At 37.2% G+C, this 27879-nt stretch overlaps 2 protein-coding genes across 2 annotated transcripts in view; both read right to left on the bottom strand.

Annotated features, from left to right (window-relative positions):
- Positions 1-61: 61 nt before the first annotated feature.
- On the bottom strand, positions 62-13349 carry LOC129370866 (neurexophilin-1). The gene is made up of 2 exons (XM_055047091.1): positions 13120-13349; positions 62-1637 (listed from the first exon to the last, which is right to left on the bottom strand). Exons 1-2 carry the CDS (start codon positions 13189-13191, stop codon positions 837-839), a joined length of 873 nt encoding a protein of 290 aa, XP_054903066.1. The 5' UTR covers positions 13192-13349; the 3' UTR covers positions 62-836.
- A 3173-nt stretch (positions 13350-16522) lies between these two features.
- LOC129370868 (thrombospondin type-1 domain-containing protein 7A) overlaps positions 16523-27879 on the bottom strand; it is a 166398-nt gene continuing 155041 nt past the window's right edge. Inside the window, exons 24-28 of the mRNA XM_055047094.1 lie at positions 26249-26347; positions 24427-24509; positions 23324-23537; positions 21221-21308; positions 16523-17941 (exon numbers count right to left, since the gene is read on the bottom strand). Coding sequence (XP_054903069.1) covers positions 17851-17941; positions 21221-21308; positions 23324-23537; positions 24427-24509; positions 26249-26347 — 575 coding nt within the window. The 3' untranslated portion in view covers positions 16523-17850. The remainder of the gene's footprint in view (positions 17942-21220; positions 21309-23323; positions 23538-24426; positions 24510-26248; positions 26348-27879) is intronic.

Raw genomic sequence — 27879 nt, 5'->3', positions numbered from 1 at the left:
AGCACAGTTATTTTTTGCACAGAAAATAACCTTCTGCATCTCTGTCATCTTTCATGTCTTCTGCAACTTTTATTTATTTATTGCAACATTTTTGATCTGTTTGGCGCTCCCAGATGGTGTCATTCAGTGTCACCTCAAACACACAACACAGAATTAAACCAGAAGAACTGTTTTCTACCTTGTTTCCTGTCGCAGCTGAGACTTGACGAAGATTTCTTCTGACAGGTGCAATAAAATGACAATATAAACGGGCCTTATTTAGCCATTCACCACATTCGGTTCATGCATGAACATGGATGAGAGTCCGATGACGACATCAGAGAGATACATTCGCTCTTAACGAACCACACTGCGGAAAACACCACCACTCGAAATAATGTTTGCGTTTTCCATTACGCCCTCCTAACGCGTGGTGACAGATTCTTCTTATTTGCGTTGACATTTATGCATTTGCAAAGATTACCAGAGACTGATTGAAGAAGACACGAAGCATGATTGAGACGGAAATACACCATCAACATAAACAAGTAAATTAGCTGGAGATGAAGAAATGTTGATAAAACCTTTTTTTTGTGTGTGCTGCAGTCCAGAATATTTACATAAATACAATCGGCGTATGTTCACAGTTTGCTTGCGCTTCCTTTCCATAAGCAGCTATGTATTTATTAACGGTATTGCAATCCTAACGAACGAGGAGTTCCCTAACAAACTCCTCCTCCTCTCACAAGGATAAGTCTGTTGTGGTTTAAAGAAAAAAAAAAGTTTGTCAACATCTGAAGTTGGACTCCTGGCCCAGCAGTCGGTGTGTCTTTCTCCCTTCCTGTTGGGTCATGTGATCACCCGGTGGGGAGGTAGGGGGTGTCGCTGTGGTAGTTGTAGTCCGGGCAGACCTTCTGCACCAGCTTGTAGTCGGTGCTGTAGAAGGTGATGAAGATGCAGATGACCTTGAAGGGTTTGGAGCACAGCCAAGACACGTGGCTCTGCGTCTGCTCCTGTGGGCAGCTCTGCGACGGGTCGTGGGCGCACAGCGAGTTCCTGGTGCCCTTCTCCACCTTCTCGTACTCCACCCTGCAGTTGAACAGCTTGGTGTCTTTGGTCTCCAGAGCCGTCTGCTGCTGCTGGTTGTGGTTATGTTGATGGAAGTGCTGCTGTTGCTGCGGATGGACCTGGAACTCCACCGCCTTCGTCGGGGGAACGAGTCCAACGGAAACGTTGCCCTGGCCGGTGGAATTGTGCCGGAAGTAGACGCTGAAGGTGCCGTTGCCGTGATCCACTATTTTGCCGGTGATCAGGAGGTTTAGCTTCACAGTTTTGATGTTTGAATGGAAATCGCCCCAGCCAAACATCTTCTTGAATTTCCCGGTCTTGACTATGGGCCGTCTTTTCGTGCGAGGCCGAGGGTCGCGCGGAGTTGAAGCATTGTAAAGCCAGTTCCACTGCTCCGGTTTGGAGTAGGCGTCCGCGTTGTCGTAATTCAGATCCACCGAGGTGAAGTTCTCCTTTCCATAGATGGTTTGAGACAGCAGGCGACTGATGGAGACCGCTTTGTTGCTTTCAGTCCAGTACGTCTTCACTTTGGATTTGGAGCTCTGTCCCAAGTCTGAACTTCCTGAGTGAGGGGAATCAGCATTGGTCACCTGGAAAAACAAACATGAAAAATTAAATACAGCATTCAGCTGGAGAGCGCCATGGGAATCTGTCCAATAGGAGATCAAAAGACGGATTATTGTTAAATACTTCACACAATTTTAAATTACTCAAGCCTGGTAATCGTCAGCATCTTTTTCATTGCCATTTTTAATTATAACTCTAATTAATGAATGTTGGAAGCAGAGAAGCACCAATTAGACTTTCACTGACTGACTACTGAATACAAGTTTCCTATAATATCTGAACTAAAACTTTGTTTAATTTTAAGACATGCAAATCAAGTTGTATGTATTAAACTACATAAACACTTTAATTGGTGGTTAACTGAGGTAGTAATGTGCTAATGAAACAGAAAACGATTATTTTATTGAATGCAAATCAAAGTGCATCAAAAATGTCATGTTTTGCATTTAAAAACAATGTGTTTCATTGTGTTTTACACAATGAAAAGAAAATAGAATTAGTTTTTAACTGATCAGAGCAGATCAAGGACAAAATGTTTCACCTGATAGACCAATTTGAGCATCACCATTTGTTAAATATTTCAATATCTAGAATGTTGTGTGAAGTAGAAGGAAATACAAACAAAACCAAAGGAAAGAACTAAAGAAAGATGTACAGTTTTATACAGTCATACATCTCTGAAAAACAGAAGTAGAGGCTCCTGCACAACCAACAAGAATGTAGCAAATGGTTTCTGGATGACAATTCAACAACAAAACACTTGTCTTTTCCAGCAGCCATTGTACAGCGCATACAAAAGTAAAACCACCTGAACAAATGTGTTGGAGCCAAGCTTGGGTTGCTTGATGACACAAGGAGCTCCATTGGGGTCGTTGGGTAACATCACAGTGCCCATTGAATGTGACTTATCTAGAGGTTTTTGAAACTCATGTTCAAAACAAAAACACATAAATTCACGGCCAAAAACATCTGGGTGGTTTTTAGAAGCAGCTGAGAATCAAATGAAAATACAAAAACATGTGAAAATGTGAATTTTGCATAACATGTACCCCGTTAAGTGTGAATATGAGGTGGTTTGGACTTGTGGGGCAAACCCTTTCTTTTGTTAATCTGAATTACTCTAATTCTGGCCAGAAATAAGACATTACAAAAACAGAATAGAACATGTCTTTCCTTTATTCAAGGCTAATTTTATGTTAAATGTAAACATTTTTAACAATAAATGAGAAAATGATTAAAACTTCTTCTGAGGAGGAGCTCACTAGCTGAAATCTGTTTAGTTGGTGGTGATAAAATTTTAATTCATGCAAATCAAATGTGTGTGTGTGTGTGTGTACCTAATGTTATACAAGAACTAACGGATTTTCCATTGTTTCAGTTTGTTTTATGGTTCTTATTTGATGAAAAACAGAAGAGCTATGATAAGCTGTAGTTTTTCATTAAGTGTTGGCAGAGCTGCAAATAAAATATCTCAGAGTGAAAATATTCTATAGGCAGGCTTAAAGTTCACTGTGTAATAAACTCAAAGCAAAATGAAAATAGTTCATATTGTTAAAACAGTGACTGATGCAAAAGTCATTTTTCAGTTTTGTTGCCATCATGGAATAATTCATAGATATATGCAGTCTAGTTTCTCATTACAGAAATGACTAATTTAAAGCACCATACTGTAAGGTTTGATGAAATTAATTTTATTCAAAAAGAAAATGTTTTCCTTCTGGTAACAGTAGAGTTTCTAATGTGTTAAATTATGTTCTGAAAAATCTGTTTGTGTTTTTATATGAAAGGAATTAAAAAAGGGACACAGCATATAAGAACATTTGATAATAAGTTTATTTTTGCAAATAAAACCAAAGCAAAATATTACTCCTTGTTTAATGTGCAACAAAGAAATGTTTGCAGTTGAGGATACGCGTTTACTTTTCTACTTTAAGTCAAAGGTTGTAAAAGTTTTTTGGTAGATTTATAAAGCTTGAGTTTTGGAAGAACTTGAAGCAGCAGGATTATAAATAATTAAAATAATCATATATAGATGTTTGACCAAAAAATAATTAAAGATATTTCAATTGGTTATAGTAGACTTTGACAAGCTGGCTTTAAATTTTAAAAATGTGTAATTTTATTTATTGTAATAATTTTCTAGAAATAATGAAAGTACAAAAACTGTAACTACATCCACAGTGTGTGAAAACGTCCTAATCAAGATTAAAGGGGTATTTCTGCTGTATGCTGAGATGAATGACGCGCGTCTCTGCTGCAGACGCGATCCTACAGCGGACTATTACCTGCCGAATGTGCCCTGAATGGATGATTGATGGCTCATTCTGGCTCTCGTCTAACAATCGCACAGAAGAGAGTGCAAAGATTTCCCTCGCACCCTGCAGAGACGCGTGACAGAGATGTCCGCGCGGCAGCCGCATGGCGTGACAGTAGATCCATCTGGTCGAAGCGTTTACGTTTTGTACTTTTCACGCAGCGATCGATGCACCAAGAATAAGGTCTTCTCTCTTTCCGAAAGTTCACTGAATGACATTGCAGCAGTGTAGGTCAGACTGCGTGCAGTAAACTGTTTGCAGGAGATGTGTTCATTTCATGCACTTGGCTTCGGAGTGCAGCGGTTTGAAAAGATGGCCTCCAGTTGTTTTGAAGAAGAGGCCTCGATGACGAATGTCCCGATGGGAGCGAACCATGATCTCTGCCACTGCTATCTTTCAACCTCAACATTTCTTAAGTGCAGCCTCACACGTGGAGTTAAGTCTAAATGTTTTCGCCTCTACAAGCACAAAGCGTCTAGAGCTTTATTATTATTACATGGGACATGTTATGCAAAGCTCACATTTCGAACGATTTTCTGTTTCCATTTGGGTTGCTATTGTTTTTAAAAGTAGCAATGAGTTAAGGTGTTTTTTTTTCCCATTCAACGGGGTACTGCATGTTTTTATACTTCCCTTTAAGTTTTTACTGTTTCTAAAATCAGCCCAAGCACTTAAAATAAACACAACAAAAAAAAAAAAAAAAAGAATATCTTTTGGCAAAAAGTTTTTTGGTGTCTGGAAAGTGCCATTTCAAAAATCTTCCAAATGTTGAGTCACAAATCAGAAGGTGCTGCTTGTTCACCTAGCAACCCCAGCGAAGTCCAGAACGTTACCTAGCAACCCCAGCGAAGTCCAGAACGTTACCTAGCAACCCCAGCGAAGTCCAGAACGTTACCTAGCAACCCCAGCGAAGCACAGAACGTTACCTAGCAACCCCAGCAGAAGTCCACCTTTTCCCTAGCAACCCCAGCAGAATTCCAGCACTTTTGGCCAGCTGATTTTACCATTTGTGCTTCTCAAAAATGTATGGTGTAATAATTGAGCATCCGTTCGCAGCTCTTTTTACATGAGTGTAAACGTAGAGTCGGAGGCGTGGCCTGCAGCAGCTTGTTGGATTTAAAGTTCTGAAAGGAGCTCTCAATCCGCAGAACTGATCAGACTCTTGTTATCTAATTATCTAAAGACAGATTTTATGCAAAAAATGTAACAAAAGTGTTTTGTATAGTAGGTAGACTCTTGTTGAGCGGTTCAGGGAAGCATAACAGGAAAGCTCCAGAGCTCTCAGAAAAAGATTTGTGTCAGTTAATGAAACATTAGTGTCTCGTCTTGGCACAATGAAGACGCTTCAAAGTGAATTAATTTGATAAGGCAAGAGGAATGTTTTGGAATATCTGTTCAGACTTCAATCTATTTTATGACAAACATAATTGAAACAACTGGGGATTTTAAAGAAAATCACAGCAGAAAACGTGACACAATGTGTTTGTGATCTGGCAGGAACTACCAAGGTCAAACGACTCCAAACCTGCTCTCACGCCTGTTTAATTTATTTTCAGTAATCGTAAAAGAATAAACTGTCTCCTAATGGACCTTTGTCTTGCAATCCAGGCTGTAAAGCTCATTTATTTCTCATGACTGTATCTATTCTGAGTTGTTGAAAGACTGTAGTCTCTAATCACCAAATGAAATATCGTTTTGGAAGCTCAGTAATTACTGATGCGTCTCTGTAACTGGGTTTCTGTTCTCAGCGGAGTCCTGAAACCAGATCCTGGGATATTGGGGAGCAGCTTAGAGCTGGTTTCAATGCCTGTCATACTAATCACTGAAAGTGGGACTCGTGTTTGTGTGGATGCAGCATTTTTAACGCCTACATGTGAGGAATATTTTCTGAACTACACAAATCCTGGAAGAAACTTCTCTAGTCTGTCTTTCGAAATACAGACCCAAAATATTCAGTTTCTGAGTTACTTGTTGATGTTTGTTGCGACTGAAATTCTTGGGAAGGATTTCATCTCCGTTTTCTTCTCCTAAGATGATCAAATTTTCCAGAGAACGTCTGAAGTGTGTGTGCCCAGTCATCCTCGCACCTAATTCCTCCTCTCTGTTGTTGCCAGCGCTATGTTTGGTCCCCAAACTGTGACATGCAATTAGCTTTCATCTAAAGCACCTGACAGTCTCTAGATTAGGAAGGCACACTGACGGAGACCCCCACTTCACGGATTAGAGCCCAACCTGTAATCCCGCCCGAGGAGATTAGGCAGATCAGAGGCAGTCCTGACTAAAGCAACGTTTACATCCGGAACACACCGACTGACTGCGCCGGCACACCGAGGGGCCAAAACTGGAGCAACACTCCAGCGATACACAAAGGGAGGCGTGGATGTGCCTGAAAGAAAGGCTGCTGAGCGGAGAAAGAGGAGGAACAACAAGCCTGGCAGCGTAAAGGTCAACAGTGGCACTTTGATAACTCTGGGCTTAACAGATATTGGTTTGTCAATACTGTGCTTTAATGAATATCACACGAGGATAAACAATATACCCTTGTTGTTAAAGGTGGAATTAACTCTGCACTTAATTATCTTCATTATTAACTTCAGATTAAACTTTTTTTTTTTTTAAAGAATCTTGACCATTGTGGCCTTTAATTTTATGGTTTTATTTTTGTTTTAGGATCAAACTGTATGTAACTAACTTTTAATATCTTGATATAATTGGATTAAATCGACTAAATATTTGTTCATTGTGTGAGCTGGCGCAATATAAAAAACAAAATTTAAATGTTTTTAGAAGGTAGCACCAAATCCAAACTGAAAACTAAAACTGAGGCCTCTGTTCGCTAAACCAGTGTTTTTCAAAATGGGGGCTGCGGGCCTCAGAGGGGCCGCCAGGGAGTGCTAAGGGTCTTAGGAAGTTGGGAGGGAAAAATGCATAAATGGAAAAATTTAATGGAATATTTAATTTGAAACATGAAATCCCTTATTTTTTAAACATATTTAATTGGCATAAAATAAAAAATTAAATTTTATCTGTTCAAATTGTTTTTAAATCAAAATGTTTTATACATTTGTAAAGCATATATTTTTATTTAGAAATTTTAAAATGGAAAATCTAATCTTTTTCATTTATACTTTTAAAATAACTTACTGAAATGTTATTTGCCATACTCATGTTTCTGATTAACTGCCAGTCAAATTTACCCAGCTACCATAGCTAGCATAGCACAAAATTGAAACGACAAAAGAACTCAAAATATTACACATTTTCTTCAAATGTAGTGAAAAAACAGGCGTGAGACAGAACTCATGTCCAAAACTCAAAACGTATGATAAAAGTAATAATTACTGCATCATGAATAAAAGTGGAGTAAAAAGTTGATTATTACATATGTTGTAGCATTTTTTGTGTTTTTACAAATGGAGTTTACAGCCAGATGCTGTTTGGGGGATTCAAGGCTTGGAAACCTTTGGGACTCCTGCTCTCAACTATAGATGCTTGTTGGCAACAAAAATGCATTTATACTGGAAACTTAAAACTAGTCATCAGATGTAGAAAATAGTATTGTGGTTGATACCACAATACCATTTTGTGGTACAGATGGAAACAACAGAAAACAGATATAAGATAAATAGAAAAACCTTAAAAAAATTTTTATTTTTTTTAAGCAAAAAAATAAATAAAAATCAATGAGTTGTAATTCATTCTGCAACTAAGTGGAGAATAAATTAATTGTTGAAAAAGATTTTAAGGCTGCAAAGATGAGCTGAAATTAATCAAGTGGGGAAATCCAGTTCATTCAAATTTAAAGGAAATCTTTCTTGCTATTTTAATAACAAATCAAGGGGAATCCATCACTCAGACGTGATCTGCATGATCAAAAATCAACGTAAGTCTGGAGAAGAAAGCTGCTGGATGCCTCTAAATACAGTCTGTCTGTTAACTTCCAAGAGAGATGACATCACAGCGAAGAAAAGTGAATAAATAATCAAAAACTCTCAGCGAACCATGTTTGAACAATAAAAAGAAGTACAAAAGCCATGGCAGTGAGACTGGGTTAATATTAATGAAAAACTGTACAGAACAGGAAAACATGTTCACATAAATTATCCAGAAAGAAAAATGTTCACAGAAATTTCTTCACTAAAAGAATCCAGAAACTTTATGATAAAGCAGGGATAGTCTTTGTGAACATCTAACAATACTGTTTTTCTGCCTAAAACATCAGCTCCACATAAACTTAAAAATATCCTGTTAATTTCTGGAAGTAGTGCCCTTAAAATCCACTGTTTGCCTTTTATAGTAAGAGCTGGCAATAAGAAAAATAACTTTAATACACTCCAAACATATTTCATTTATCTTATCTCACTTTTCTTGAAGATGGCTACCTATTCTACTTTTTTCAATCTTATTTCAGTAACGATTAATCGGTTATTCTAACAATTAATTGTATGTAAATACATTAGAAGATGCAAACACGTAAATAATTCAGTTCCTTTTTGAAATGAGAAAAACATTTCACTGCCTAAAATGCAATAGCAGCTTTTTTTTTAGTGAACTCTTCATAATTTCTATGATGCATCAACATGTTAAACGCTGAGCGCTTTTTGCTTGACTTATCAACGGAGTGCAGAGCTGATCTGTTGATTGCTTTAGATTAACTGATTCATACTTTGATAGAAAGAAGGTGCAAAAATAATGTTTTTTTTTTTTTTCTTTTTACAGAATTTGAAGCTAAAAATGTCACTTGAGGAATTCTGGGTTGAACATATTGACAGTTTCTTTTTCCATGCTAAGTGCAAAACGTTCATAGTAATTCAGTTTTGGCTGAGTTACTGCTCTGAATATGTTATTCTTTTAGCAAATCTCCTTTTATAGAATCTGTTCTCCAATTAACGATTAGCTGATTATTAAATTAGTTGCCGGTTAGCGATTAATCATGATTAATCCAATTAATCGTTTAGGCATAGCAGGCCTAATCGTCAACTAATTTACTTGAAGATTATTTTGATAATTGATTAGTCACGATTAATAGTTTCAGTCGTAGCAGAAACAGATGGAGACAACAGAAAACAGATTTTTTGCTATTTATACAAAAATCTCTCCAAATAAGTAGAGAAACCTTTAAAGTTTTAAAGTTGCATGTTGTCAGCAAGATTTTCCTGGAAAACCTACATATTTTCTGTAAAGTTTTGGCTGAATTACTGCTTCTTTAGTAAGTTATCTGCTGTTTCTTTAGTAAATGGCTTTTGTAGAGTCTATATGGTCCAGATCATTATTTACTGATTGCCAAATTAGTTGACATTTATTTCAATGATTGATCATTCCTGATTGTGTCGACCAAAGCAGGAACAGATGGAAACAACAGAAAACAGAGATAAGATAAATAGAAAAACCTTAAACCTTCTAAAGGATATTTTGAATATTTATTTTGAGTATGATTTTCTTGAAAAAAGTTTTTGCAGTGTTTTGGCTGAATTATTTCTCTTAGTGTGTTTTTTTTAAGTATTTATTCTCCAGTCAGCGATTACTCAATTACAGAATCAGTTGACGATTATTTTGATAATTAAGTAAAAGTTTCATCTGTAGCAGAACCAGACGCAAAGAGCAAAAGAAAACAAATTAAAAGGTTAACAATTTATATAAAAATCTCTTAAAATTAAATAGAAATATCTTGAAAGTTTTAAAGCTATATATTTTGGACACAATTTGCTTGCAAAACAATTACTTTTTCGTTTTGGCTTAATAACTTTCCTGATAGTTTTTTTTTTGCAGCAAATGGCAAATTTTCAGAGTCTGAATTCTCCAGTTAATTAATTAATCACTAAATTAGTTGACAATTATTTTGATAATCGATTAGTCACGATTAATCATTTCAGCCGTAGCAGAAACATATGGAGACATCAGAAAACAGGTTAAAAAAAGGAACAATTTATACGAAAATCTCAAAATAAACAGGAAAAACCCTGAAAGTTTTAAAGCTGTGTGTTTTGAACAGGATTTTCTTGAAAAGTCAGCTCTTTCAGCAAACTGACCAGCAACGACAGAATTTGTTGTCACTAAAAACTCTCCTACTTTTGATTTGACAACTTTTCTCCCTCCACTTTATTCCGCACCCCACCTGAAAACCCCATTTAACTGCCTGTTAATATTATTCCTATATGTTCAGCTTACGAGGCAGAATCCCTCGGCGAGATAACAGCAAACGGCATCGGCATGCCGGAGTCCTTTAGGAAACGACTCTCAGATTGCCAGATGCAGCGTGCAGGCGGGCTTGTTGGACAAACCTAAATGCTATCTACTCTTGGCGAGGCTGTGATAAGGCGCAGGCGTCCGCTCTTTGAAACGGGAAGATAAACAACCCCCCAATCCTCCCTCGGGAGCGCAAAGGAGATTCTATGGGCCGGACCCCCGAACCGCCAACAAATCCCAACCTTTAATAGAACCGCTGGAGGAGCCGGGCGACACTGCGGTGGGCTTGCACACACACACACACACACACACACAAAAAAAACCCTGTGAGGAAGAATGAAAGTGTGTGTCACTTTTCATTTACCTGGATGTCGTGGCTGCTGCGTGTGGAGGGAAGATTTGTAGCTAGAATGGAGACGCGAACAGGCTGATGGAAGATTTGGGAAGCCACTTTGCAGCCTTGATTGGAAGCTGTGCGCTCCGGAAAATTAACAGATATCGTCCATCCGGAGATTTGACAAATGAATGTAGCAGATTTGATCACTTGGTTGGGGTTCAGGTAAATCAGATAAACTTAAAGGGCGAGGAGGCGAGAGTTCGACCAAAGCTCCACCTCACACATAAAGTCTGTTTCAGACCATATTTAAGACTTCTACACTGCAAAAACACAACATAATACACAACAAGTACTTATGTCTTATTTCTATCGTAAACAACTTATATCACTTAATACTGTCAAAAAGTACAAGTTTCTCTGGCAGATTATTTAATTTATAACACCATAAAACTGTCTTGTCATAAATTAAATAATGTATCAGTGAAACAAGCACTCAATACCAAGGGATTATTTACTTAAAACAAACTCCTATCTCTTGAGACAAAGAGACAAAACTAAATTACAAGTAACTTTGCAGCAAGACATGCATTTGTTTAAAGTCAATAATTATTTAATATTGATGAAAAGGTTCTAGTTGAACTGGCTGATTATTTCACTTACAACCTGGGAAAAACGTGTTATAAATTAAACTGTAAAGGAGCCAAACTTAAGCTTTGTAGTATGGAATAGTTAAAAATGGCCCAATGTAATGCAAAAATAATTCAAGTGATAAATAATCTAGATTTGGTCTCATTTGAGATCAACTGAACTCAAACAAAGTGACGAATGTTCAGTTTGACCTCAGAATCATTCACAATATTTGGTCAGTCCAGCTGGGATTTAGAAACTAGACCAAAATTATTTTAGTCTAGTTTCTCGTGCAAATATCTTGGATAAAATTATATACATAAAAAAATAATCTTAAAACTACAACAATTCAGTGCATTTATTGCAAAACGATTCCACGACTCAAACATCCTCAGCAAGAAGCATCCACTAGAATCATAAAAAATTGTTAAAATAAGTTGATATTTTGTGCTAAAATGTCGCTTTTAAGTTAGTTTTGTCTGATTTCAAGTGAACCAAGATATTCCCACTAGAATCTACTTGGTTAAATGTTGTGTTTTTGCAGTGTCGATGTGCTGAAAAGCTAAAATTCATTCAATCTTTTATTGATACGATAAGAAGGAAGTTAGAAACTCTTAAATGCTTTTTTTTCCTGCTGGCCGCTTCGAGGAAACGATCATTTTCCACCAAATTTAACCTCCACGTCTTGCCCTCCTGTCGATAGATCAAATGGGGGCATTTGACCCCCGCCGAGAGTTTCAGGTGATATCAAAGCGTTACCTGAGGGGGGGGGTCAGAGATGATGACAAATCAGGAAGTGTGTCGAGACATCACAGGCAGCTGGGGAGGAGGCCGAGCGTCGTTTCGCTGCCGCGGCGCGTTAAGAGGCCAGGGCACGATTACCCACCGTGACTTCAGAGGAGGATAAATACCGAGCGCGGACAGACTGCGGGATATTTAAGGAGAAGAAGAAGAAGAAACCCTGGCCACTAGTTCTCCAACTTACCCAGAGGAAAAACGCATAATCATATTATTTCACACACGACTTGGTTCAAAGGCGGCCAAAATAAGTTTGCGAGGTTCCCATGGGTCTGTCAATCTGTTGAAGGAGCTGCAGGCGAAAGCTTAGGATGCAGCAAGTACGAAACAATTATGATCATCCCATTAAAGCATGGCGAAGCAATTTGGCAACCCAGTCTGTAGGAAAAAAAAAAAAAAACACACTCTCCTGTGAAGTGATGCTGGAAAATCATCATAAGAAATTATCCCAGCTCTTATAATTAATGTTTGCTTTTGGTTTGTTATGACAGAAGGAGAAACAGATGATAGGGAACGCCGCCACTGCCGCTGTTGTTGGTGAAATCGAGGAATTGTTTTTCCTTTACAGCAGGATGGGCGCCATAAAATAAGAAAAGGAAGGAAATAAGAGGAGGAGGGGGGCGAAATGATTAGTGCGCTTAGTCAGCTGTGAAATTGAGTTTATGGTTTTCAAGACGGTGAATTCAATTCGATAATGGGTATTAAGTTGTAGAGAATAATTAATAGTAATTGACTTCTTTCCATCACTATGCAAATTAAACACAGATAACACCACAGGAGCTTTTTAAGGCCAGTCAAGTTTGTAGGGATTAAGTTTATGGAATATTTTCTGCTGGTGTCGGAGAGGGGAGTGGCTCCTGCTCCACTTTGATTGCTTTGTTGACAGATTTATCAGCGGGTGAAGGGTTACCGTCTCTTCAGGGATTAAAGGAATTGGGTTGTCACAAACTGTCAAGGCATTGAGCTTGCAAGCATTCTGGTGTATTTGTCATAATGGGCTCAGGCTGTTCTCCTTTGCCCTGTCAGATATACTTTTTTTCCAAATCACATCTGTAAAATGGGAGAAACTAGGGAAAAAAAAGAGCTGGAGAAGATTTTCTTTCGTTTAAAGTCTGCAACACTTCTAGTCACTGTTAAAAGCAGCAGCTGAAAGAGTATTTCAACAGATAAAATTGCTGTAAATTTGAAAACAAAGAATGCAAATAGCAGGAGAAGGTCAAATCAAAATGACATTTAACTCACCAGAGAGCTGAGTGACAGCAGTGCAGCGACGGCCCACAGACATGTGCTCTTCATGTCCGCCGTTCGCCTCATTTCAGAGAGAAAGAGGAGAAAACAAGAGGAGAATCTCCTGCTGGATGAGCCGCAATCAGCTGTCAAACTCAAGGAGTGAGGGAGGCGATGATCCAGGCGGGGGTCATCCAGGCATCAGCCGGGCAAACGGAGGTTTCTGCGGCGCTGCGGTGACAACGGAGGCGTTTTCACGTCTGATTGTTGGCGGGGAGCGATGTTTTATACCGGGAGGGAGAGAGTTGGGAGGACAGAGAGAAACAGAGTGGAAAGAGGGAGGGAGCCTCACAGTATTGATTTTTGAGAGACAACTTTTCTTTTTGCATCACTGAGTGCTGACATCTAGTGGTGGACAGCAGGAATGACCTCTGCTCCTTCATCTAGGAAAGAAGATTTTACAAGACTCCATGTTTCCTTCTTTTTATGTAGCTTTCAAATAAATCAAGTTTATTTGTGTAGCAAATTTCAGCAACAAGGGAGTTCAACGACAGCCACTTTAGATAGAAAGAGAAGATATTTCTGCCAAAACTGAAAAGTCAAAAGTTTGATAGAAACAAATCTTAAAATTTTCAGATTAATCTTTTTTTATACTAGAAAGAAACAAAAACTTTTCAAACTCAGAAGTTTTCAAAATTTGCTAGAAAAAAAAATTGGGGATTTTTATTTTAATCTCAGTAATTTTCTAGAAAAAAGAAAAAAAAACAAAAAATATGAGCTCACAGTTAAAAAAAATGTGCTGAAAAAATATCTAAAAAACTGAAAATAATCAAAAAAAATTTGAGAAAAACATACAACCAAGTAGTTAATAACATTTAAAAGTAAAAAAAAATTAAAGGAAAGTTTCAAAGGTCTAAAATGTTAAACTTTTGAAACTCAGCAATTACCTCGTTTTTTTCTTTAACAGTTCTAAAATTAATTTCAAACTTTCAGAGTTTTTTGGTGTAAATTTGCTCCTCTTTTCTTTCTGTTTATAGTGACAAACATCAGTTTTTGTTCAGAGTGGAAACAGCAAAGCCACTCCAGCCTGATGAATCTCAAACCTTTCAGGAAACAAAACACATTGCAGAAGAAAGTACAAAAATGTAACTTTTGGACCAACATTAGTTGAAAAAAAACTCCCACTAACACTTGGCACCCTAAAGTTGTTGGAAACATGGTGGTGACTTCATGATGCTGTGGGGATACTTTTGAGCATGAACAGAAAAACTGTTCAGGTGACGGAAAAATAAAATATTTTTCTGTAAATTGAACTGAATTAATAAAATTCAAGCATGTTCTAGAACGGCCTAGTTAAAGTCCAGGTCTGAATGAAATGATGAATCTGGAAAAACTGGAAAATAGATGCAGTCACCATCTGCCCAATGTGAATCAGCTTGAACTGTTTTTCAAAAATAAAAATAAATATTCCCCTTTAGATTTCTTGCAGAGATAAACATGCAAGTAAAAATATTTCTGTATTTAATCATAAATTTATGAGCAAATATATGAAAACAAGAAAATAAACTAAAGCACATTAATAATGCTTTAGTTTTGGTTGAAAATCCAATGAAAAACATTTACATTTGAAGTTTTAAAAGATTTAATTACTCTAAATACTTTTAGTTTCCACCACATTTCCATCGATTATCTGCATAAAATAAAAACAATAAATAGTTTGAAGGATTTTTTTGGACACATCACAGAATTAGTCCTGGAAAACCCTCTTCAGTGAGGATAGATTTAATGCTGTAATGTTGCTTAGTTTGCTTCTGAACTGATAAACGGAGGAAAGGGAAACGTCTAAATTATAATCTAAAGTGGATACAAATCGTTAGACCAGGCAGAAAAGTCTGATAGCATCTTTTGTTCCCCGACCAAGGAAATGCCTGCATCTTTTAATCTCCATCTGCTTTGTGCAGAGCAGGTTATCTCCTAAAAAAAGAAAAAACTACACACTTCATGGAAAATCACTAAAAAGAAAAAACAAAAACATTACGACTTCTACAGCAACACTGAGGCTTCTTCTGAGATCTGTTGTAGTTAACAATGCAGTTAATCACGTTTATTGTGAGAAAAATGTTTAAAGTAATGAAAAAACAAATTGGATTAATTGAGGTTGTATTTAATCCAGCAGCAAACCGATGTTCTACTGACCATCTTAAGGCAATATTTCACTATTGTTGAAAAAACAAACCAAAAAAAAAAAAAACCCCACAATGTTGTTTTGGTTTTTCCGTTAAATAAGAAACAATTGGGACTGAAATTCAGTTTTCAATAAAAATATTGTCATCTGTTGGGTATTCATCACCTGATTTATGTAACCAAAAACCAAAATTAACCCAAGTATGAAAATACTAACAGTTCTCTTAAGTAATAAAAACTAAATGGATTAGAAAACAAATTAAAACTAAATGCTGCTAAAACAAAATATTACCAATTATTTTTGATCAAGTTTGTGCAAATATCTCAGCACACTTGAAATAAGACAAAACTAACTTCAAAGTAACTTTTTAGACATAGGAATATGTTTTAAATAATTATTTAATATTGGTGAAGTACTAGCTACACTGGCAGATAACCACTGCCACATAACGTGGGAAAAATGTAATAAGTGAAATAATGTAATAGAACTAGTATATTTTTAATCAATATTAAAGAATTGTTTCAATGTTGCTGAAATGTAAGATTTGTTTTATTTCAACTATACTAAAATATTTGCACTAGAAACTAGAACAAAAATAACTGGTAAGATGTGTTTTTACAGTGTAGCCCTCAATACAAGATTTTCTGTCATCGCATTGCCTCAATAAGCATAACCACCAAATATCAAAATGTACTAATGTTCATAAAGAGGTAATTTAAGTGCAGATTGTCAATAAATATAACAGGAGTGCAGTGAAATTTGAGGTGGTATTTTGGTAATGTGTTGGAAGAACAAAAAGCGATGTTGGTTCCTGAAATGATGCAGCTCTGCTTTGACCCAAATGCGGTTTAAAGTGAGACTTTGCTGCAGAGAAATAAACTTTTATAGTTTAACTTTTGCTGCAGGACAGTGACACCTAGTGGTTGAGCTGTAAATCAGACCGTTACTGTTTCATTTAACAGTAAATTATGTTAATCTCTAAACGCTGTTTATTATGCATTAACTACAGCTAAGAAGGAAATTATATACTGAAAAACTATGTTTGTTATTGTTTTAACAAAGTCGTCAGAAATGTTTACTGTAATACCTTTAGATATAACTAGAAGATTTGTCTCCTTTGCACCCTTAATTATTGCATAATAAACAGTAATAAATGATTTATAAACACATCTATGATCTATTTAGCAGTGTTGCAGACTGGTGAGACTTTAGAAATGACTCCATCGCAATATGTTTGTGTTTGCAGCCGTGTCCGCGTTTATTTTCAGTAATTCTTTCCATATATGAACATCCTGTACAAAACAACCAGTTCTTCGTATTTCTCTTTTTCTTCCCCTCTGGTTATTTTTTTGTTTGTTTTCTTTGTCACAACATACAACTTGCATCATAGTAACAACAATCAGCAATATCATACACCCACTTCGCAATATTCAAAGTAACATTTTCTGTGCGATACAAAATAAATTTACACATACTTTAGATTTTTTTTTTTTTCAAAAAATAAAAAAGTCATTATTTACAAATTTCACAAAAAAAAGTAAACATTCTCCACACCAGTTTGCTTTTACACTGAAGTCAGAGGCATATTCTTATTATTAACATATTGTATAGTTCGTCTGTACAGTGTATTTTATTTATATGTATATATTTATATATATGTATATTATCTCATCGCAGTGAGATTGGAGCATTTTACGTTTTTTTGTCTGCTTGTTCTGTTGTGTTTAATATTTGCCAGATCAAATATTAAGAGCAGTAGATTGGTTACCAGTAAGGCAGAAATGATGTTTGCATGACATGAATGGCTTGTTTCTCTCCGGGACGCGTTTCAGTTCAGCTTAACTGCAAGAAAATTAATTTATTTGATTTATAAAATGCTCATACTTACATCTGAGGGGAAAAAACCAAAACAAAACACCTGACGAAATCTACAAACCACAAAAAGATTTACTACAACCAAAAACAAACAAACTGAGAAATGAAACCTATACAGATATTTACTGTGGGTCTCTCCGGTTGTTTCCCATTTGTTGTGTTTGTGGAAGAGGGAGTGTTTTATGGCAATAAAAGGTAGAAGTCACGTGTGCATATCATTCTGCACTAATATAGTGCAATGTAGCGCCTGAAACAAAGCGAGGGTGAAGGCCGCCGATCAGTTTATCCCACAAACACAGGCCTCTGAATCAAGCAGAAATAAAAAAGACTGGGGAAAAAAAAACAGATTTGAGTCAAAACCCAGCTGAGGATTGAGGGAAGAAAAGGAATCCAAACCTTTTGATGGAGATTTTCCTCTCCCTCCTCCTCTTCTTCCCTGCAGTGACTTTTGGCAACATACAAACCGTCAGAGCGTCCAAAGCCTCCAGCTAGTCAGCGTTTTCAGGAAAGCGCGGGGGTGAAAGAGTTGGAGACTCTCAGTTTAAAAATAAAAGGCATTTCATTGAGCAAACTGGAGGTCATGAAGGTTTTAGTTAAGGAAAATCAAATTGGAATAAAGTGAGTCCATTCACGCTGCAAACATCGCTCGCTGTCATGGAGGGGTCTGTGTGACAGATGGAGCGGCTCTACATGTCCGTGTCTCCGTCGTAGGCGAGCGTTAGCGGCTTGAGCCGGTTGTTCTGCTGCCTCTGTCTCTGAGGTCTCTTTGGCTTTTTGCTGGGAGACGAAAGATTGAGACGGAAGTTAAAACGACGAAGCCTCAAACACGATGACATTCTGACAAAATGTGTCAAGCAAATGAGGATGGGAATGAAATAAAAAAATAAAATAGAGGGGGAAGTCACTGATGGGAAGCTAATCTCAAATGATAAATCCTGAACTTGCCTGCCTTGCAGATAGATAGATAGATAGATAGATAGATAGATAGATAGATAGATAGATAGATAGATAGATAGATAGATAGATAGATAGATAGATAGATAGATAGATAGATAGATAGATAGATAGATAGATAGATAGATAGATAGATAGATAGATTGCATTTATTGATTCAACAAAATTTTCATTGCAACTCCCGTGCAAAAAGTCAAATATATACAATAAATGAAATAAACACACAATAATAACAATATATACAACTAAAATTAACTAAAAGGCACTTCAACCACACTAAAGAAGAATCAGCAGGTCCAATTATGGCAAAGTGCAGATGATGTGACAAGTGCAAAGTGCACAACTAATGACCCCCCAAAATTTTGTAATTGTGGCATTTCCACTAAATAATAAATAAAATTAAAAATCATACATGAATAAGCTTGTCCATGCCATAAGTAACTAAAAATTGTGCCAGCGACAGATGTAAACAGTTACATGAGATATATTCATAATTCAGCGTTGTCGTTGATCAGTCAATCAGAGGAGACGAAAAGGAGTTAAGAGCAGCAAACTTCTTTTACTTGGGAGTGTCGTTTTGGAAAAATTGTAGGTTGAAAGCTTTGAATTCAACACGTTAGAATGACACACAACTTTTTATGAACTGGTGGAGCCAGACTAAAAAAAACAAACTACCACCTTACTACCACTTCTTTGTCTTCTTTGGCATTTCTGCCAGTAGTAACAGAAATGTGCCTCTTATCATGTGAAAACCTATTTTTTCCTTCCAAAAATAGGCATTTCTATTGAGAACATTTATTTTTGTGATTTCAATTTGCGCAATTTTATGGTAAACAGAAAAGCAGCGATTGGCTAACTGGTGACATACCAAACATGTACTTATTATGAGGTTGGTTCTTTGAATATGGGTACTAAAAATCACAAAAAAGGAAGCATTTATCACCTAAAGTTAAAATAAAATTACCAAAGTTATGCTGCCAATTCTCCCAAACCTCAAGTTTAGTAAAATTTGGGAGTGATGGATAAAAAAAACAGAGGGAAATAGAGAAATAGTAAGTTTAGATGGTAGGTGTAACAAAATAAGAGCGTACTTAAAGGGAAGATGTAAAAATAATAATTTTGGCTTCTAAATTAAAGTTTTATAAGAACTGGATGACGGGCCTCAGAAGAATCACAAGGATCTGTATAAAAGCTTTAAAGGTATGAAGTTAATTTGCATGCAAAACCTGCACACATGCTACGTCTGCTCCCTTTGCCTCCTGGGAGAAAAAGACCTGAGGAGGAGTTAAAGACATGATTCCTGCCATTTATCTGGGCTGTCAGCTCTGAAGGATTCATATCTCAGAGTAATACGGTGTAAATTTATCCTCCAAAGGACAGCTTACAATGACAGAACATATAATATTTAGTTTTCTGTTTCTTGAAATCTTTATTCTAAAGTTTCTTTCAAAACTTTTCTCCAATGTGATGCAACTCACAGCATTTTAAACAATCTCTCCTCGACTGAATAGTTTTCTTCTTCAGCAAATAATTAAACTGTTTTTAATTTAACTTAAAAAAAACAAACAGCCAATGTTAGTTAAGTTGAAAACAATATCAAATAATTATGAGTGACAAGTTCTCATTTTGAAATAATTAAAACTAACGAACCGTAGATGGTTAAGGAAATTATGTGATTTCTTTGACAGGAACTTAAGAGTCAGGTGCAATTCTTCATTTGGCCACAAGAGGGCAGGCTGACACCGTGCTTCAGTTACTAATAGCACCTCTACTGTAGGTTGGCCAGATGGCAGATTTTAAAATAAATCTGGATATGTAAGACATTAAATGTCTTGTTCCACTGGATTATTTCACTTATAACTCGTACTTATAAGTATCAATAATAAGGAACAACCTCCTATTTCTGGCTAAATCAGACTATCAAACACCTCTAATGAGTGAAAGTTGTTGGATATGAAGCATCCGGATTATCTTCACTCCTAAACAATTGGAGATTATTAGGATCTACAACAACTATAATCTACGTCTAGTCAAGGAGAGCTACTATCCCACAACTTTGAAATGGTAATCAGTTGATTTATGTGTGTTGGAGGATATTAGCCTTCGATGACAGCACACCTGATATCTTGACCTTTGCAATTGCGTCAACCACGCAGGGCGCCGCCATGATGTTGGAAACGAGGGATGGGAGTGTTGAGTGGAGAGAGTGAAATTGTTTTCACAAGTTTTTTTTTTTTGTCAATAATGCTAATGCTAGTTGAGGTTTATTGACGGCGGTTTTGACAATAAAGTCAGCTAACTGAATTTACGTTTTATATCACTACATTATAAAAGGTGATTCCTCTAAAACTGGAACAACCACAAAAATGTCCGAGACGAGATGCTATTTAGTTATTTTCGTACATGCTGGTTACATGAATACTAATGGGTAGTAATCACGCAGTGTTTCGTTGCATTTTACTAAGATGACTTATTAGTGAGATTTTGCACCAATTTGTTGGCCTGTGACATTTGTTCTGTGAGCACCGACTGGTGAATAATGGAGCAAAATAGAACTTGGGAGTACAATCCGATGTCCATCATGGCGTCTTGACTGATTTTTGTGACGAAGTTGCAAAGGGTCAACAGGAAGTCTACTGGGTTGGCGCTTTCCTCACCTGGACGGTTACCCAACCTCTCAGGCAGAACACGGGACACTTTTCGAGCTCACAGGGAAACTGAGGGACTGCTGGAGCTTATAGTGGAGGGAGAGTCGAGTTGGGTCTGAGCCCGCCACATCCTCTTTAGCTACTATTGCTCTGAGCCAGCTCTTGGCACTCGGGACAGGTGTAAATCATCTCGTGAGAGTTCTGGCCCATCCACACCGCCGACCCGTTGGCGTCGGACTCTTGGGCCTTAAGAGAGCGATGCACCTTGACGCACGCGCTGCTGCTCTCCGATAGCAAACGCATGAGAAAGCAAAAGAAATGGAGATGACGTGAAGGGGGGCATGCTGCAACTCAAAGTGGGAGGGATGGGTGGTATTGAGACGGGTTTCGTTTCAGGACTCGGGTGATGATGACGATGATGATGACTATGGGGAGATCAAACTTATCAACTCACCAAGCTAGGTATATCATAGACACTATGAAAATGAGGAGAACAAAGGCTCCTGCTGCTACACCGTACACCCACATCTTCAGCTTCCCATCTGTGGAGAAGGACGCTGGTCAGTTCTTAATCTCCTACTTTGATGGCACAGATTAAGATTACATCACAATCAGCAAAGTTAGCTCCTACTGTCAATCACAAATCTGGGAAAACAATTTTTTTCAGTATGTAACTTTTATAAAAATGTTTTAAAACCGTCATCATGTTGTCACAGTATGATACAAGTCAGCAAACTTGGACACTAACTTAAAAATAAAACCTAATTTCAATCATGTTGTTTATAATCTATCGTTTATTTCAATTACACCTATCAATAAGCCACTGAGCCAATGGCAATAATACATTTTTATCACACTGAAACAATCCAAGCAAGTCATGTTAACGTAAATTAGATACTTTAGCAGAAAATAAAAAGTTACAAAAAACTGATAAAATAATCAGTTTCATGAATGTTATTAAATAATTGCTAAATTTTCTGGCATTTAGCAAATAGAAATAATTTTGGTGATTCTGACTGACTAAAAACAAGAAACATTTAATCTGATTTAACTTCAAACACTGAGAAAAAATGTCCTGTTATTAGGTGTGTGAAAATTAAATCGTAAGTTTTTAATCAAAGGATTTATTAGCATTATAATATAGAATCAATGTATATTTTTCTACCTCTACAAATTCAAACAAAATGTTTTATGACATTAAATCTTTTATGGCAATACCATATGTATATATCAAAGTCATTGGAAAATAAATATTAAAAATAACAGCTTTATACTCAGAAAAAACATCAAATTAAGGCTGACAGAGGGAAGAATGTAATTTAGTATTGATGAATGAGTGAATAATTTCCTCCTCTATAATGATATGAAACATTAAAATGTCAGTGTGACCTCATAAATCTGATTATCAATATGTACACACAGATTTAATCTTTATGCCTCCATATCTCCAATCTGTAGTATTTCTGCATTTTTATTCATACAATTAGAATAATTAATGAAGAAAACATTTTAATTGACAGAGCAGAAGCAGATCTCAGGCTGTATGGGTCAGAGTGAAAATCAACAAACTAGATAAATCAGTAAATCCATCTGCTATATGGTCAAAATAAAATGTTTGTTTATCTTTGGGACTTTCTGTTTCTGCCTCCATTTTTAGATTTGTCTCTGTAACTCGGGAGCTAAAGGAAGCTGAGGTTAATGTCTGTGAGCTCCTTCATCCTGAAGGTTTCTCTTCCTGCCACAGATGATTTGTGAGGAAGATTTGCAGATATATTTCTCTAAAGTTAATGTTCCAGCAGCAGCATGCGGTTGTCGGCTCCATCCGTGCGTTTATTCATGTTTCAGATTTTACGATTGCACCGCAGAAAGTGTAAATATGTCGACTTTCAGCACCAAGCCTCTGAGCCAACTCACGTCCTGCTTCGCAAATACGGAATTTTCTCATTTATGTGCTAAGAAGATAAAAGACAAAATATTTTACTGCAGGAGGAAGTTATGAACTTTATTATAACTTATTATTAACATTATTTTGATAGTATTTTTCTTGATCAGGTGGATTCAAGAATGGATTTTATTTTATGTAAAATCTTAAAATCTACGCTTATGAATGGAAAAGATTAGCACCACGAACCAAAAAATACATATATTTGTGAAAATATAGGAATTTCTCAGTATTCCTATTTTTTCTTCTTCTTTTTTTTAAGAAAAAAGTACGAATTTTAAAACTTAACCAAGTGTAAAATGTCTGAATTTAGAGATTCTGGCTTTAATCTCCGGATTTTAACTTCAATCTCAGAACTGACTTTAAGCTCAGCAACGCTGTCTATGATCTCAGTATTTCTGACTTTATTGGTCCTAATCGTCCTCCATACATCTGTTTTCCTCCCTCTGTTATCCTGCAACATTTAACTGATGAATCTGAACTTTGCATTCAAAGGGAAGATTGTTTTTATTTTAGTGCAACAAAGTAACAAAGACTAGGGTTAACCCTAACCCCTAACCCTAATGAAATTATTTTATCCAGAAATAAATAATTAAATTTCTGTGCTGGACTGACCTGGTCCGTAGGGCTGCAGGTACCATGTCCGGCCCGTGCGTCCCGGTTGGATGGTGGTGGGCAGCGTGGGGTTAATGGCACGACTGGTCTTTACGTCCCCTTTCTTGTCACCTGCAGTGGGAATCTCCAGGACTGGGATTGGGGCGCACTGGTCCAGCTGACCCGCAGGCGACAGGAGCTCTGTGAAGCCCTCCTCGCACATGCACATCCCGGCCTGCAGGGGGCAGCGCGACGCAAGTTTAGAGTTACTGGGGATGAGGATGAAGGTGGAAGCACTTCCACCTAGTGTGGACGATTATCTTATTGTTTGGTAACATATTTAAATAAAAAGAATCTTGTCTATGTAAATATTTATTTAACACTTAGAAGAACAACAATATAATCCAACTAAAACCTGAAATTAAAAGTTTACATGTAAAACCCAGAGGAGATGGGACTGTCTAATTTAATCACAATGAAACAAGCGGAGCAATTATTAAAGATTACTAATGTTTTATTGTTTATAAACCATCTCTGTATTACAAATAATCATTTAAAATGAATAAATAAACGACCCTCAGCCTGTAGGGGAGCAAGTAAAGCCTGGAGGCCCGCCAGGCTGATGATACACTGAAGGAAACCCTGAATAATAAATTAAACTGAGGACAAATTAGTTGGGTTTTTTTTTCCCTCTATAAGTAAAATCAGAAACGTATCAATTATCTCCTCCGACTGGTAAAAGCAAATCTCTCCAAAATGCATTGAAGTTTCTGGTTTTAAGGCGACTAAATCGGAGTGTGAACAATATTTCTACTTCTCTAAATCTAAACTCTCATCTTGCTCCGTTTAGGTTGCAATCCTTACAATCAGTTTTAATTGACTCATTACATTTGTCTCTAAAGATTTGCCATTGAGGACAAAAAAAAGTTACTTCCTGATTCTGACAACGCACACCAGCGAAACGGGTTTCATCTGTTCGTGCTGCTAACATTTACTTTTCCGCTTCATTCAGATTCAATCTTGTCAGCAGAGTGTCACAGCGAAACAAGGTCACCTGCACCTTCACATTCAGCCACTGTGGACTCTATTTTCTTTACTTAAATTTCAGAATTAGAAAGGCTTACCTCGCTACAGAAAGACTTCGTCATGAGACAGGGAGGGTCACAGGAGCTGTTGTCCACTGGAGGATTCATTGCAGGACAACCACCTGCAGAGTCGGGAGATGAAACGGCTCAGGTCATATTTTTATACCTTCATCTGGGTCTCAACTTCCATAAACAAGTGCTTTGAAAAACATTAATTTGTTACCAAAAAACTGCGGTGGATTTTTTGGTGTTTGGAAATTGAGCTGTTTCAAAAACCTCCTGATTGTTAAGTCCCAATCAACAGGACAGCACCGTTACCTAGCAACCCCAGCCGAGCTCCAGCATGTTTGGTCAGCTGATTTTACCACAGCGTACAATGGCTCCTGGATAAGTGTTTTGTTGTCGACTTACCATCCAGAAACAACTTGGTGTATTCTTGTTGGTTATGCAGGAGGCTCTACTAATGCTTTTCAAACAAGTATGGTTGTATAATTGCATATCCGTTTAAATCTGTTGGCAGCCATTTTCACATGAAAGTGTAAACCCTGAGATGAGAGTGTGGCCAGCAGCAACTGACAGAGCACTAAAATAGGTCATTCTGAAAGGAGAAAATCTCTTCATCTAAATGACTTTGTGTAAAAATGTAATCAATATGTTTTATTATCTCCCATAAAACTATCCCAACCTGTTAACGGAAGCATAATAGGTCACCTTAAATGTCCTTTCATAGTATAGCCTGTAGATTCATCTGTAAATTAAGCAGAGAATATTGCGGCCTTGTTTGTTTTTTCATCAGTTTTAGGTGAGCAAAAACAGGCTGATGTATTATTCATGAGATAATAGCTGCCATCACCCACCACCTACATTCCCTGTAGAAACAAACAAAGTCTCTAGTTGCTCAGATTTCTTTTTTTCTGTTGTATTTTTGACATTTTGTGTTAATTTCACCTCCTACGTGAAACTGCCACCAGTGGTTTATACTTGTTGAGCCTTAGAGCTGCTGCAGTTTCTCACCTTTGAAAGATAAATTCGGCAGCGCTATCTATTATTCAAAACACTGTATGGAAATGCGTCTTCATCTATTCCAACCAGTATCTCCCCTAAATACACCAAAGCTCTTTCCCTTTTCTTGTTACAGCTCCACTTTCATTTGCTTCAAGGTATTCAGAATACTGTGCCATATTTATGCTTCCATTTTTTGACAGAGAGATTTGGAAATTGTGCAGAAATGCAAGTATTTATAAACGTTGGCATGCAGTCGTTCTCATTGTTTATTGTTGACTCAAACCTTCAGCTGGAGAGCAAAGTGGAAAATACACGACATCAGGAACTAACGATGATAAAACACCATGTCTGAAAGGGGACGTGAGGAACATCTGGTTTCTCTTTGACACCTGCTGGATTTATTCTGTTCACTTTAATCCAAACGGAGTTTAGTTCCACTGAAATTATTACTCCACTGTTAAAAATTTAATTTACTCGCGGTTATTTATGGCGCGTCACTCCAAAACAAACTTCAGGGTTTTACAGAAACAGTAAGTTCAGTTACTTGTATCAATACATTGAAACAATATGTCCTTTCTTTTACAATTTGGGATGATTTCCTGAAGAAACGTGCAGCAAAAAACAAAGAATTAAAGTTTTAGAGGATCTTCCTCATCTTCAAATCTTTGTTCTTTGCCTACAGCCCAAATGAGAAAACAAAACATTTTATTTCTGACCAAAATAATAGTTGATGCCACAGTGAGTGTACTGACACAAGTGATGAATCTGAATGTTATAAAATGTTTTTTCCCCCGTTACATCCTCAGTGCGTTGCAGACTGAATATTTCTAAGTGTGTGAAACCCAGACTCTGTTACCGGTGACGTTGAGTCCATCCGAGCGCTGACACCAGGCAACCGGACGGCTGGAGTTCGGACGGCCGCTGCTGAACCACTTATACTCGAAACATTCGCCTCCTGCAAACAAAACACAGAAAAAGTCTTTAAAACCGCAGCGCAGTTACAGTTGGGAGTCAAGACCATTAATCATATGTGTGACAGATTAATAAAGCAGCAGCTCACTTATTTTCACATAATAAGTAGCTGCCACATATTGTCCAGTTCAAGGTTTTAATCTTCACTGAGAGCTTTTGCTAAATGACTTTCTATCAATGCTATTATAACTTTATCAATATCTCCATCTAGGCAGTAAATGACTGTATTTCCCTCTGGAGTCCAGAGTAGCCAATCATCTTTGCAGCCAATTTAGTGGCGTAAATGAATAGTTTAACTTTGAACAAAAGAAAGATCTGCTGTGTGCAGGGCTGAAAACGGCATCGCTGCTTCAGCTCGACTCCGTCTCCTGCTTTCACAGGACGATTTGTCTAAAACCGACACAACTTCATCCATAATGTGCTTCACTTTCCTCATTTCTCCAATTTTTCTCCTTCCTCTACAGATGGAGTCGTTTCTCAGACATGTGAAGTTATCACTGATTTACTCACTTGCCAGCACCTTTCACCAACAGATTAGAGGTTTACTGAGACAAGAACATTCCTCAAAACGAAGCAGTAGAGGCAGTATAAACGTGAGTAAGGTGGCTGGAGACAAGGAAAACTCTTAACGGGCAAAGAAACATGAAATATGGTGATTTTGGTCGACAAACATTTTGTTACAGTTTCAAAACCCAACCTACTGTCCTTCTGCATGGAGTCTGCAGTATTGACCTTTTCTTGAGTCTGTATACTCACAATTAATCAATTAATTGATAATGATTTTTAATAATGATGATGATTATTTTAATAATCACAATAAATCTGGTTAATTGTTAATTGTTCACTCTAAATTATCCTTAGTTTGTCCATGTCTGCTTCCCAACAATGACTGTGAATAAACAATTTCTCTGTAACGGTAGGTTGTTTCTCTGCCACTGTCACATTTAGCAGCACATACACATGCATGATTGACAGCACCCTGCTCCTGGCTCTGATTGGTTGTTTCTGACTCAGTGGAGTATTTATGCAGTTTATGCTGGGGAAATTCAGAGGAACTAGATTTCTTTGAACAGATTATGTGTCTTGTATTGTCACGACCAAACTATAATTTTAACAAAATGTTAAAAGCATTTTTTCTTTATAAAAGTTACATCCTGCAGCTTCTTTACTTTGTTGTCACTGAACCATCGGAAGTTTTTATATTTCTTCCAGCTGTGAGGAGCTTTTTCTAGTGCTGAAGTTGTGAAAACACTGATCTGCTATTCTTGTTGTGCTGCAAACCGTGGAAGGAATTAATACGGTAAAAGTATCCAAAAGGGACAAAGCTTTGCCTCTGTTTTTCTTAAGTGAGCATCCCATCAAACCACTTTTTCCCTCCTTTTGCCCCCCCACTCATCTTGGCAGGGGCTCTCCTCCCCCCTGCGGGCATTGAGTGATGCTGTGAAATCAGGTCAGGATGGCGGAGGCGCTTTGGAGCTGTGTACAGTAGCCAAGGAGGGAAGTGTGGAGGAGTGA

Source organism: Poeciliopsis prolifica, unplaced genomic scaffold (assembly GCF_027474105.1).
Source record: "Poeciliopsis prolifica strain line A6 unplaced genomic scaffold, Auburn_PproV2 SCAFFOLD025, whole genome shotgun sequence".
In the NCBI taxonomy this organism is placed as follows: Eukaryota; Metazoa; Chordata; class Actinopteri; order Cyprinodontiformes; family Poeciliidae; genus Poeciliopsis; species Poeciliopsis prolifica.
The sequence above is the reverse complement of the archived record's forward strand: the minus strand, read 5'-3'. Positions and strand labels throughout refer to the sequence as shown.

Bases quoted from the DNA above. Each gene is read 5' to 3' on its own strand.
- LOC129370866 (XM_055047091.1), bottom strand. From the start codon at position 13,191: ATGAGGCGAACGGCGGACATGAAGAGCACATGTCTGTGGGCCGTCGCT. The intron at 1,638-13,119 runs GTGAGTTAAATG...TTGTTTTTCCAG, and splicing joins TGCTGTCACTCAGCTCTCTG to GTGACCAATGCTGATTCCCC.